Source organism: Oncorhynchus gorbuscha, linkage group LG09 (genome assembly GCF_021184085.1).
Source record: "Oncorhynchus gorbuscha isolate QuinsamMale2020 ecotype Even-year linkage group LG09, OgorEven_v1.0, whole genome shotgun sequence".
In the NCBI taxonomy this organism is placed as follows: domain Eukaryota; kingdom Metazoa; phylum Chordata; class Actinopteri; order Salmoniformes; family Salmonidae; genus Oncorhynchus; species Oncorhynchus gorbuscha.
Window position 1 is genome coordinate 39,419,810 of NC_060181.1, and position 13,045 is coordinate 39,432,854.

General features: G+C 39.1%; 1 protein-coding gene across 1 annotated transcript in view; it reads right to left on the reverse strand.

Annotated features, from left to right (window-relative positions):
- The window catches only part of LOC124043601 (voltage-dependent calcium channel gamma-7 subunit-like), a 34,362-nt gene that overhangs the window by 4,823 nt on the left and 16,494 nt on the right, over positions 1–13,045 (reverse strand). The window contains exons 4-5 of the mRNA XM_046362361.1: positions 3,665–3,805; positions 293–438 (exon numbers count right to left, since the gene is read on the reverse strand). Coding sequence (XP_046218317.1) covers positions 293–438; positions 3,665–3,805 — 287 coding nt within the window. The remainder of the gene's footprint in view (positions 1–292; positions 439–3,664; positions 3,806–13,045) is intronic.

The following is a 13,045-nucleotide window of genomic DNA, read 5'->3' on the forward strand; positions in this document are numbered from 1 at the left end:
CCAATGCTAAGCGCTATTCCCCCTCCTCTTCCTCCTGCCACTGCAGAGGGTCTGGAAAAAAAAGAAAAGCCCTCCAGCGAACTGTATATTCAGTGACAACAGCAGCGTTTTTAAGCTGCCGCTGTGACAGAGCTGTCGCCCTAAAGTGTGCGCTACTAACATTTATGAATATTGATGTGAGCTGGGGGTGGGGGGTCCTAACAGTGAAGCACTAAGCTAGTCGGTTAGCAGTTTGCAGGGGTTAATAGTTAGTGGTCGGGCGCTACGCTGGCAGGTGGACAGGTATGCTGACCTCTTTGAGGAGGAAGGAGCTGGCAGCGAAGGCGAAGGACCAGCCGTAGTGGTAGTGGAAGAAGTGCTCGGGCTCACGCGGCCGGTTCATCACCTCGTCGTTGATGCTGCTGATGTAGAGGACCAGGCCCACCACCAGGCTCAGCCCTGAGAAGGAGGAGAGGACGGGGTGGAGAGAAAAAGGGAGGGAAAGAGAAAGCATGGATGGAAAGAGAAAGCATGGAGCGAGGGGAGAGAAAGGAAGAGGGGAGAGAAAGGAGGAGGGGAGAAGCGGCGAGCAAGTGGAGGGGGAGAGAGGAAGAGGAGAGAGAGAAAGAATGGAGAAGGGGAGAGAGGGAGTGCGCAGTGTTGAGGAGATTATAAGAAACAGTGAGCGAGAGAGAAAGGGTGATGGGGAATCATAAGTGAGAAAAGGGTGGAGGAAAGAGAGCGGAAGGGAGGAGGGGAGGGACAAACGCCAGGGGCGAGAGTGGGTGGGGGAATGGGTCAGAGAGTGTGAACATGAAGGGGAGGGTGGGTAGTAGGGAGAGCGAGAGAGAGATTTGGAGACAGCAGGATACACAGTGAGCAAGATGGAGGGAGAGAGGTTGAGATGAAAAGAAAGTTGGAGAGACCTAGTATTATTTTATACGAGTACATCTCTGACTGTTTATTGTCTTGGCATCCACATAGATCCCCTTGACATAGAGGGCAAGACAGACCCGAAAGTGGGACAGTATGTGGCCTACACTCTTAGAAAAAAAGGTACTATCTAGAACCTAAAAAGAACCCTTTGAAGAACCCTTTTTGGTTCCAGGTATAATTTAGATTTAAAGTTTAATAGTAACATGTACAGGGTTACAGGTGTGATTACAGGGTACAGTGAAAATCTTTTTGTTTTCACAACAATGCAGGTCAAAGTGAAATCTGTTTTTTTTTATGAGTGTTATTTTATGAAAACAAGAATCATAATTATAGATAGTAAAACGTGATTATGATACATTGCTACTACTACAAATATGAGCGCCACAGCTGTAGTACACCAGCTAAATTAGTGTCACTGCTGAAAATAACCGCAGTATCGCAATTGTTTGTTCAGATAGCCTTCCGACAGCCACCATTGTTGCTACATGATTCTGCCTTCACACTGAAAAGAGCTCGCATGGCCAAACATTTGAGCACATTTCCCCTGACGCATTAAAAAACAACAATAAAACAACTGACTAAGAAAATCCACAAGACCCCTTCTTGAACCACATTTTCATTATTCATTATTTTGAATAAATTAGCCTTATTATACTTTCTAAATGGAAACCAAATCTCAACCGCTGCCTGCATGCCTGCGGATTTGCGATAAACGAGGACAAAATAGAAGCGGAGTGATGGAAGAGAAAGAAAACCCCATTAAACTATGTCTCAGTGGTTTTCCCCAGCCAGCCAGCCTCAGCTTCTGCAGCCTCTGACCCCAAAACCCTCCACCACCATTAACCAGCACAACTGCCCCACTACATAAACAGCCCTGACCTGCACCACAAAAACAACAGCAGGAGATTCAGGCAGCAGGCTCCAGCAGGCAGCAGTAACAGCAGCTGCAGTAGCAGCGACCGAAGCTCCTGGGAACCAGTGACCTGGCTCCCCCTTACTGTCTCAGCAGGGGGATCTGTGGCTAGCTGCTGCTAGCTCCTCGCCTGCTTCCTTCTCAGCAGAAGTCAGCCATTCTGAATGGGCGTGCTAGAAAACACAGAACAGAGAGCTATCCCTCTCTGAAGAAAGGAGCCGGAGCCAGTTTGTGACTTCCATTCTGCTTTTTCAGAATGGTTTGCGTTAGGATGTATGATCCTGATCTTGAATCAGGGTGTGAGAACGTTACATTTTCTATATTTTGTGTTGTGGAATGTTAATGAAATTGAATTAATTGGCAACCATAACATATTTTCTAGGGCAAAGACATTGAGAACAATGCCACGCTGAGCATCTATAGAGTTGTCCGTTTGTTCAAATGGCTTCAAAGAAACAGAGTGAATAACAACAACAAACTCAATATTTCTCACGTCCAGTCAATTTCTCAAGTCGTTTCTTGGGACCCATTATCTGAAGCTGTTGTGGTTTTACAATATTTTAAGTTTTTTTTTTCTCAATTCACAGCCCAGAATGTCAAGTTTCAAGTTTTATTAGTCAAACTAAATGCTTACTTGCCTGTTCCTTCTTGCCTACTCAACAACAAGAAGAAATAATAAGATGTAAAATATAATAATATGAACATAAAGTAAATGGCTCAGTAGAATAGAATACACATTTTAGCATAAGTACAGTGCATTCGGAAAGTATTCAGACCCTTTCTCTTTTTCCACATTTTGTTACGTTAAAGTCTTATTCTAAAACGGATTATATAAAAACAATTCCTCATCAATCTACACACAATACCCCATATGACAAAGTGAAAATAGTTTTTTTTAAATGTTGGCAAATTAAAAAAAACAGAAATACCTTATAAGTATTGAGACCCTTTGGTATGAGACTAGAAATTGAGCTCAGGTGCAACACCTGTTTCCAGTTCACCTGTGGTGAATTCAATTGATTGGATATGATTTGGAAAGGCACACACCTGTCTCTACAAGGTCCCACAGTTGACAGTGCATGTCAGAGCAAAAATCAAGCCATGAGTTCGAACACTCGAGGCTGTAATCACTGCCAAAGGTGCTTCAACAAAGTACTGAGTAAAGGGTCTGAATACTTCTGTAAAATTGATATTTCAGTTTTATATTTTTAATACATTTGCAAAAATGTCTAAAAACCTGTATTTCCTTTGTCATTATGGGGTATTGAATGTAAATTGATGAGGGACGAAACAATTTAATCATTTTTAGAACAAGGCTTTAATGTAACAAAATGTGGAAAAAGTCAAAGGGTCTGAATACTTTCTGAATGTACTGTATAATACAGGAAAGCACATTTATTATTCAATATTTACACAAAAAAATACCTTCATTGAGTTAACTACTAGAAAACCATTACTTATTCAATTTGAGCCTGAATCAGTACAATCGTTCACTGCTGCAGGTCAGTGACATGTAATAAGGACAAGATGGGCACATAACTGCTCTGTCAGCAGCATCTCGTGCTAGGATAGCATCTGTGAGTAAGATCTGCAATACCCCCAAATAGAAACTGATGTAATCTTATAGACAACTGTGGATCAGGATATGCTGTCAGCCAAGCCACTAAACCAACAACCAATCAGGGGGGTTCCAGACCCCAACCACACAGAACCAACTTTACATACCATTGGCAGCTCTCATCCACCAATAAGTATCTTAAATACTGAACATCATTAAAACAACAGCCAATGGGAAACTTATTTCCTTTCATCATAAAAAAGCATGTGGCTCCGTACCTGAGAGGATGAAGAAGATTCCGGAGATGAAGGCCAGGATGGTGCGCTGCGGCCGGATGTGTCCAATGTTACTGATGACGAAGGCAGTGAAGACGAAGAGCAGCGACACCATGGGGAACGGCGTGGCTGTCCGTACCATCTCTGATGAAAGGATAGAAGGAAACAGGATGAGAGAAAGACAGAAGAAGAGAGAAAGATATATTGAGAGGAGGGAGAGTGAAGTAAAACAATTCAATTGAACAAATCAAACATAGTCAAAAGATTCAACATTCTTTACATCGTTTTAAACCAAGTTTCAGTGTCCCATTGGGATAATGAAACTTAAGCTGCATTCAGTGGGAAATGCTTTCTGTTACACTCTTCCTCTATTTATGAATAATTAAGTTCATAAATAAATGAATGCACTATACATAACACATTGAACAAAAATGAATGGTCTAAACTGGTATACAAGTATGTGAATGATTTGTAGCTGTTATGTTGTAGATGTATTGTTGTAGATGTTATGTTGTAGCTATTATGTTGTAGATGTTATGTGTTAGATGTTATGTTGTAGATGTTATGTGTTAGATGTTATGTTGTAGCTATTATGTTGTAGATGTTATGTTGTAGCTATTATGTTGTAGATGTTATGTTGTAGCTATTATGTTGTAGATGTTATGTGTTAGATGTTATGTTGTAGATGTTATGTTGTAGCTATTATGTTGTAGATGTTATGTTGTAGCTATTATGTTGTAGATGTTATGTGTTAGATGTTATGTTGTAGATGTTATGTTGTAGCTATTATGTTGTAGATGTTATGTGTTAGATGTTATGTTGTAGATGTTATATGTTAGATGTTATGTTGTAGATGTTATGTGTTAGATGTTATGTTGTAGATGTTATGTTGTAGCTATTATGTTGTAGATGTTATGTGTTAGATGTTATGTTGTAGATGTTATGTGTTAGATGTTATGTTGTAGCTGTTATGTGTTAGATGTTATGTTGTAGCTATTATGTTGTAGATGTTATGTGTTAGATGTTATGTTGTAGATGTTATGTGTTAGATGTTATGTTGTAGATGTTATGTTGTAGCTATTATGTTGTAGATGTTATGTGTTAGATGTTATGTTGTAGCTATTATGTTGTAGATGTTATGTGTTAGATGTTATGTTGTAGATGTTATGTTGTAGCTATTATGTTGTAGATGTTATGTGTTAGATGTTATGTTGTAGCTATTATGTTGTAGATGTTATGTGTTAGATGTTATGTTGTAGATGTTATGTTGTAGCTATTATGTTGTAGATGTTATGTGTTAGATGTTATGTTGTAGATGTTATGTGTTAGATGTTATGTTGTAGCTGTTATGTGTTAGATGTTATGTTGTAGCTGTTATGTTGTAGATGTTATGTTGTAGATGTTATGTTGTAGCTATTATGTGTTAGATGTTATGTTGTAGATGTTATGTGTTAGATGTTATGTTGTAGCTGTTATGTGTTAGATGTTATGTTGTAGCTGTTATGTTGTAGATGTTATGTTGTAGATGTTATGTTGTAGCTGTTATGATGTAGATGTTATGTTGTAGATGTTATGTTGTAGCTATTATGTTGTAGATGTTATGTGTTAGATGTTATGTTGTAGATGTTATGTTGTAGATGTATTGTTGTAGATGTTATGTTGTAGCTATTATGTTGTAGATGTTATGTGTTAGATGTTATGTTGTAGCTGTTATGTGTTAGATGTTATGTTGTAGTTGTTATGTTGTAGATGTTATGCTGGAGATGTTATGGTGGGGATGTTACGCTGTAGCTGTTATGATGTAGATGTTATGCTGTAGCTGTTATGATGTAGATGTTATGCTGTAGCTGTTATGATGTAGATGTTATGCTGGAGATGTATTGTTGTAGATGTATTGTTGTAGATATTATGTTGTAGCTATTATGTTGTAGATGTTATGCTGGAGATGTTATGATGTAGATGTCAATGTGTAGCTGTCATGCTGTTATTTTCTAGCTTTTACGCTGTAGCTGTTACGTTGTAGCTTTCATGCTTTAGCAGTTATGTTGTAGCTGTAATGCTGTAGCTGTTATGTTGTAGATGTTATGCTGTAGCTGTTATGCTGAAGCAGTTATGATGTAGATGTTATGCTGGAGATGTTATGATGTAGATGTTATGCTGGAGATGTTATGTGTTAGATGTTATGATGTAGATGTTATGATGTAGATGTTATGCTGGAGATGTTATGATGTAGATGTTATGATGTAGATGTTATGATGTAGATGTTATGATGTAGATGTTATGCTGTAGATGTTATGCTGGAGATGTTATGATGTAGATGTTATGATGTAGATGTTATGCTGTAGATGTTATGATGTATATGTTATGCTGTAGATGTTATGCTGGAGATGTTATGCTGTAGCTGTTATGATGTAGATGTTATGCTGTAGATGTTATGCTGTAGCTGTCAATGTGTAGCTGTCGTGCTGTAGCTGTTATTTTGTAGCTGTTACGTTGTAGCTGTCATGCTGTAGCAGTTATGTTGTAGATGTTATGCTGTAGTTGTTATGTTGTAGCTGTTATGCTGTAGCTGTTATGCTGAAGCAGTTATGTTGTAGATGTATTGTTGTAGATGTATTGTTGTAGATATTATGTTGTAGCTATTATGTTGTAGATGTTATGTGTTAGATGTTATGTTGTAGCTGTTATGTGTTAGATGTTATGTTGTAGCTGTTATGTTGTAGATGTTATGCTGGAGATGTTATGGTGGGGATGTTACGCTGTAGCTGTTATGATGTAGATGTTATGCTGTAGCTGTTATGATGTAGATGTTATGCTGTAGCTGTTATGATGTAGATGTTATGCTGGAGATGTATTGTTGTAGATGTATTGTTGTAGATATTATGTTGTAGCTATTATGTTGTAGATGTTATGCTGGAGATGTTATGATGTAGATGTCAATGTGTAGCTGTCATGCTGTTATTTTCTAGCTTTTACGCTGTAGCTGTTACGTTGTAGCTTTCATGCTTTAGCAGTTATGTTGTAGCTGTAATGCTGTAGCTGTTATGTTGTAGATGTTATGCTGTAGCTGTTATGCTGAAGCAGTTATGATGTAGATGTTATGCTGTAGCTGTTATGATGTAGATGTTATGCTGGAGATGTATTGTTGTAGATGTATTGTTGTAGATATTATGTTGTAGCTATTATGTTGTAGATGTTATGCTGGAGATGTTATGATGTAGATGTCAATGTGTAGCTGTCATGCTGTTATTTTCTAGCTTTTACGCTGTAGCTGTTACGTTGTAGCTTTCATGCTTTAGCAGTTATGTTGTAGCTGTAATGCTGTAGCTGTTATGTTGTAGATGTTATGCTGTAGCTGTTATGCTGAAGCAGTTATGATGTAGATGTTATGATGTAGATGTTATGCTGTAGCTGTTATGATGTAGATGTTATGATGTAGATGTTATGATGTAGATGTTATGCTGGAGATGTTATGTGTTAGATGTTATGTGTTAGATGTTATGATGTAGATGTTATGATGTAGATGTTATGATGTAGATGGTATGCTGGAGATGTTATGATGTAGATGTTATGATGTAGATGTTATGCTGTAGATGTTATGATGTAGATGTTATGATGTAGATGTTATGCTGTAGATGTTATGATGTATATGTTATGCTGTAGATGTTATGCTGGAGATGTTATGCTGTAGCTGTTATGATGTAGATGTTATGCTGTAGATGTTATGCTGTAGCTGTCAATGTGTAGCTGTCATGCTGTAGCTGTTACGTTGTAGCTGTCATGCTGTAGCAGTTATGTTGTAGATGTTATGCTGTAGTTGTTATGTTGTAGCTGTTATGCTGTAGCTGTTATGCTGAAGCAGTTATGTTGTAGATGTATTGTTGTAGATGTATTGTTGTAGATATTATGTTGTAGCTATTATGTTGTAGATGTTATGCTGGAGATGTTATGATGTAGATGTTATGCTGTAGCTGTTATGATGTAGATGTTATGCTGTAGCTGTTATGATGTAGATGTTATGTGTTAGATGTTATGTTGTAGATGTTATGTGTTAGATGTTATGCTGGAGATGTTATGATGTAGATGTTATGTGTTAGATGTTATGATGTAGATGTTATGTGTTAGATGTTATGATGTAGATGTTATGATGTAGATGTTATGATGTAGATGTTATGATGTAGATGTTATGCTGTAGATGTTATGCTGTAGATGTTATGATGTAGATGTTATGCTGTAGATGTTATGATGTAGATGTTATGCTGGAGCTGTTATGCTGTAGCTGTTATGATGTAGATGTTATGCTGTAGATGTTATGCTGTAGCTGCCAATGTGTAGCTGTCGTGCTGTAGCTGTTATTTTGTAGCTGTTACGTTGTAGCTGTCATGCTGTAGCAGTTATGTTGTAGCTGTAATGCTGTAGCTGTTACGTTGTAGCTGTTATGTTGTAGATGTTATGCTGTAGTTGTTATGTTGTAGCTGTTATGCTGTAGATGTTATGCTGTAGCTGTTATGCTGTAGATGTTACGTTGTAGCTGTTATGTTGTAGATGTTATGCTGTAGTTGTTATGTTGTAGCTGTTATGCTGTAGATGTTATGCTGTAGCTGTTATGCTGTAGCTGTTATGCTGTAGATGTTATGCTGTAGCTGTTATGCTGAAGCTGTTATGGTGTAGCTGTTGTGATGTAGCTGTTATGTTGTAGATGTAATAATGTAGCTGTTATGATGTAGCTGTTGTGATGTAGATGTTATGCTGTAGCTGTTATGCTGAAGCTGTTATGGTGTAGCTGTTGTGATGTAGCTGTTATGTTGTAGATGTAATAATGTAGCTGTTATGGTGTAGCTGTTGTGATGTAGCTGTTATGGTGTAGATGTAATAATGTAGCTGTTATGCTGTAGATGTAATAATGTAGCTGTTATGATGTAGCTGTTATGATGTAGCTGTTATGATGTAGATGTAATAATGTAGCTGTTATGATGTAGCTGTTATGATGTAGATGTAATAATGTAGCTGTTATGCTGTAGATGTAATAATGTAGCTGTTATGATGTAGCTGTTATGATGTAGATGTAATAATGTAGCTGTTATGCTGTAGATGTAATAATGTAGCTGTTATGATGTAGCTGTTATGCTGTAGATGTAATAATGTAGCTGTTATGGTGTAGATGTAATAATGTAGCTGTTATGATGTAGCTGTTATGATGTAGCTGTTATGCTGTAGATGTAATAATGTAGCTGTTATGTTGTAGCTGTTATGCTGTAGTTGTAATGCTGTAGCTGCAATGCTGTAGCTGTTATGCTGTAGCTGATATGTTGAAGCTGTAATGCTGTAGCTGTAATTCTGTAGCTGATATGTTGTAGCTGTTATGTTGTATCTGTAATGCTGTAGCTGTTATGTTGCAGCTGTTATGTTGTAGCTGTTATGTTGTAGATGTTATGCTGTAGTTGTTATGTTGCAGAAGTTAAGCTGTTATGTTGTAGCTGTTATGCTGTAGCTGTTATGTTGTAGATGTTAGGCTGTAGCTGTTATGCTGTAGATGTTATGTTGTAGCTGTTAAGCTGTAGCTGTTATGCTGTAGATGTTATGTTGTAGCTGTAATGCTGTAGCTGTTATGCTGTAGATGTTATGCTGTAGCTGTTATGTTGTAGCTGGTATGCTGTAGATGTTATGCTGTAGCTGTTATGCTGTAGCTGTTATGTTGTAGCTGTTATGTTGTAGCTGTTATGTTGTAGCTGTTATGCTGTAGCTGTTAAGCTGTAGCTGTTATGTTGTAGATGTTATGCTGTAGCTGTTATGTTACAGCTGTGATGTTGTAGCTGTTATGCTGGACCTGTAATGCTGGACCTGTTATGTTGTAGCTGTTATGTTGTTGATGTTATGCTGTAGCTGCTATGTTGTAGCTGTTATGCTGTAGATGTTATGTTGTAGCTGTTATGTTGTAGTTGTTATGTTGTAGCTGTTATACTGTTGCTGTTCTGTCATAGCTGTAATGCTGTAATTGTTATGCTGTAGCTGTTATGTTGTAGCTGTTATGCTGTAGCTGTTAAGCTGTAGCTGTTATGCTGTAGATGTTATGTTGTAGCTGTAATGCTGTAGCTGTTATGTTGTAGATGTTATGCTGTAGCTGTAATGTTGCAGCTGTTATGCTGTAGCTGTTATGTTGTAGCTGTAATGTTGCAGCTGTTATGCTGTAGATGTTATGTTACAGCTGTTATGATGTAGCTGTGATGTTGTAGCTGTTATGTTGCAGCTGTTATGCTGTTATGATGTTATGTTATGTTGTAGCTGTAATGCTGTTATGCTGATGTTATGTTACAGCTGTTATGCTGCAGCTGTTATGCTGTACATGTTATGTTGCAGCTGTTATGCTGTAGATGTTATGTTGTAGCTGTTATGCTGTAGCTGTAATGTTGCAGCTGTTATGCTGTAGATGTTATGTTACTGCTGTTATGCTGTAGCTGTGATGTTGTAGCTGTTATGTTGCAGCTGTTATGTTGTAGCTGTAATAGCTGTTATGCTGTAGATGTTATGTTACAGCTGTTATGATGTAGCTGTGATGTTGTAGCTGTTATGTTGCAGCTGTTATGCTGTAGATGTTATGTTGCAGCTGTTATGCTGTAGATGTTATGTTGTAGCTGTAATGTTGCAGCTGTTATGCTGTAGATGTTATGTTACAGCTGTTATGCTGTTATGCTGTACATGTTATGTTGCAGCTGTTATGCTGTAGATGTTATGTTGTAGCTGTTATGCTGTAGCTGTAATGTTGCAGCTGTTATGCTGTAGATGTTATGTTACTGCTGTTATGCTGTAGCTGTGATGTTGTAGCTGTTATGTTGCAGCTGTTATGTTGTAGCTGTAATGTTGCAGCTGTTATGCTGTAGATGTTATGTTACAGCTGTTATGCTGTAGCTGTGATGTTGTAGCTGTTATGTTGCAGCTGTTATGCTGTAGATGTTATGTTGCAGCTGTTATGCTGTAGATGTTATGTTGCATCTGCTATGCTGTAGCTGTGATGTTGTAGCTGTTATGCTGTAGATGTTATGTTGCAGCTGTTATGCTGTAGATGTTATGTTGTAGCTGTTATGTTGCAGCTGTTATGCTGTAGCTGTTATGTTGTAGCTGTTATGCTGTAGCTGTTATGTTGCAGCTATTATGCTGTAGCTGTTATGTTGCAGCTGTTATGCTGTAGCTGTTATGTTGCAGCTGTTATGCTGTAGATGTTATGTTGTAGCTGTTATGCTGTAGATGTTATGTTGTAGCTGTTATGCTGTAGCTGTTATGCTGTAGATGTTATGTTGTAGCTGTTATGCAAACATCATGCTTGGTTTGCACTACATGCTAACCAATAACTCAGGCTACTGATTATGTGTCTTTTTTTATATCTGTCTGCTTGCTCTGCAATGATTTGTTGCCTTGTCTATTTGTCTATTCAGTAGTGCTGTTACTTGTATTGTAGTATGTCCCTCACGCTGTTGCCTGTTCCTACAATGTTTTGCACTGTTGCCATAGATCTCCCATCATGTAGTGTTGTGATGTCCCGCTTGTCGTGAATGTGCTTTGTCTCTGCCTATTTTGTTGTACTGTTGTCTGCCCTTAACAATGCATGTGCCATGTTGTCTTGTTGCCATAGGTCTCCCGTCATGTACTGTGGTGGTGTCTCTCCTGTCGTGATGTGCTTTGATCTCCACTGTCTGCTGATGTATCTGTGCTGTTGCCAAGTGTCTTCCGTGTGTTGTTGTCTGTCTTGTCATACACTTTTAATCTTCGCCCCCTGCCCCACAGGAGGCCTTTTGCCTCTTGCTGTCATTGTAAATAATAATGTGTTATTAATTCAAATGAGTGAACACATGAATTATACAGAAAAAGATGGTCATCTGCTTCACTTCCTTCCTTTCTTACACGACTACAAAGTCTTTATGAAGTAGTTACACAGGTTGACTTGGGAGCAATTGTGTACAGAAATACACGCTTTATTTAATATCAGCCCCCACCATCCTAATTCAATTGTATCACTTGTCAATCACAAAGAAAGGAAATCATATAAAATAACGATGAAGTAACATTCATTCCCAAGAGAAAATGTTTATCATTCCCTACAGTTTGTTCAGCCTGCAGCATGCTTTATAGAACAATGTACTGTAGTAAAGTCAATGTCCTTTGTCCTAGTGTGTCAGGTTCCATTGTGGTCTATACAGTCCACTTTTGGGCCACAATGTTGTACAGTTTATAAGGTTTTCCAAGTTTCCACATCTTAAATAATTCTAATAAATTCAGCAAAAAAAGAAACGGCCCTTTTTCAGGACGCTGTCTTTCAAAGATAATTCGTAAAAATCCAAATAACTTCACAGATCTTCATTGCAAAGGGTTTAAACACTGTTTCCCATGCTTTTTCAATGAACCATAAACAATTAATGAACATACACCTGTGGAACGGTGTATGACTCTGAAAAAACACAAAAAAAAGAAGATGCCCAGGGTCCCTTTTCATCTGCGTGAATGTGCCTTATGCATGCCTCAAAGAGGCATGAGGACTGCAGATGTGGCCAGGGCAATAAATTGCAATGAGTGTTAGATGCCTAAGACAGCGCTACAGGGAGACATGATGGACAGCTGATCATCCTCGCAGTGGCAGACTATGTGTAACAACACCTGCACAGGATCGGTACATCCGAACATCACACCTGCGGGACAGGTACAGGATGGCAACAACAACTCCCCCGAGTTACACCAGGAATGCACAATCCCTCCATCAGTGCTCAGACTGTCCGCAATAGGCTGAGAGAGGCTGGACTGAGTGAGGGCTTGTAGGCCTGTTGTAAGGCAGGTCCTCACCAGACATCATCGGCAACAACGTCGCACACAACGTGGGCACAAACCCACCGTCGCTGGACCAGACATGACTGGCAAAAGTGCTCTTCACTGACGAGTCGCGGTTTTGTCTCACCAGGGGTGATGGTCAGATTCGCGTTGATCGTCGAAGGAATGAGCGTTACACCGAGGCCTGTACTCCGGAGCGGGATCGATCTGGAGGTGGAGGGTCTGTCATGGTCTGGGGAGGTGTGTCACAGCATCATCGGACTGAGCTTGTTCTCATTGCAGGCAATCGCAATGCTGTGCGTTACAGGGAAGACATCCTCCTCCCTCATGTGGTACCCTTCCTGCAGGCTCATCTTGCCATAACCCTCCAGCATGACAATGCCACCAGCCATACTGCTCGTTATGTGCGTGATTTCCTGCAAGACAGGAATGTCAATGTTCTGCCATGGCCAGCGAAGAGCCCAGATCTCAATCCCATTGAGCACGTCTGGGACCTGTTAGATCAACGGGTGAGGGCTAGGGCCATTCCCCCCAGAAATGTCCGGGAACTTGCAGATGCCTTGGTGGAAG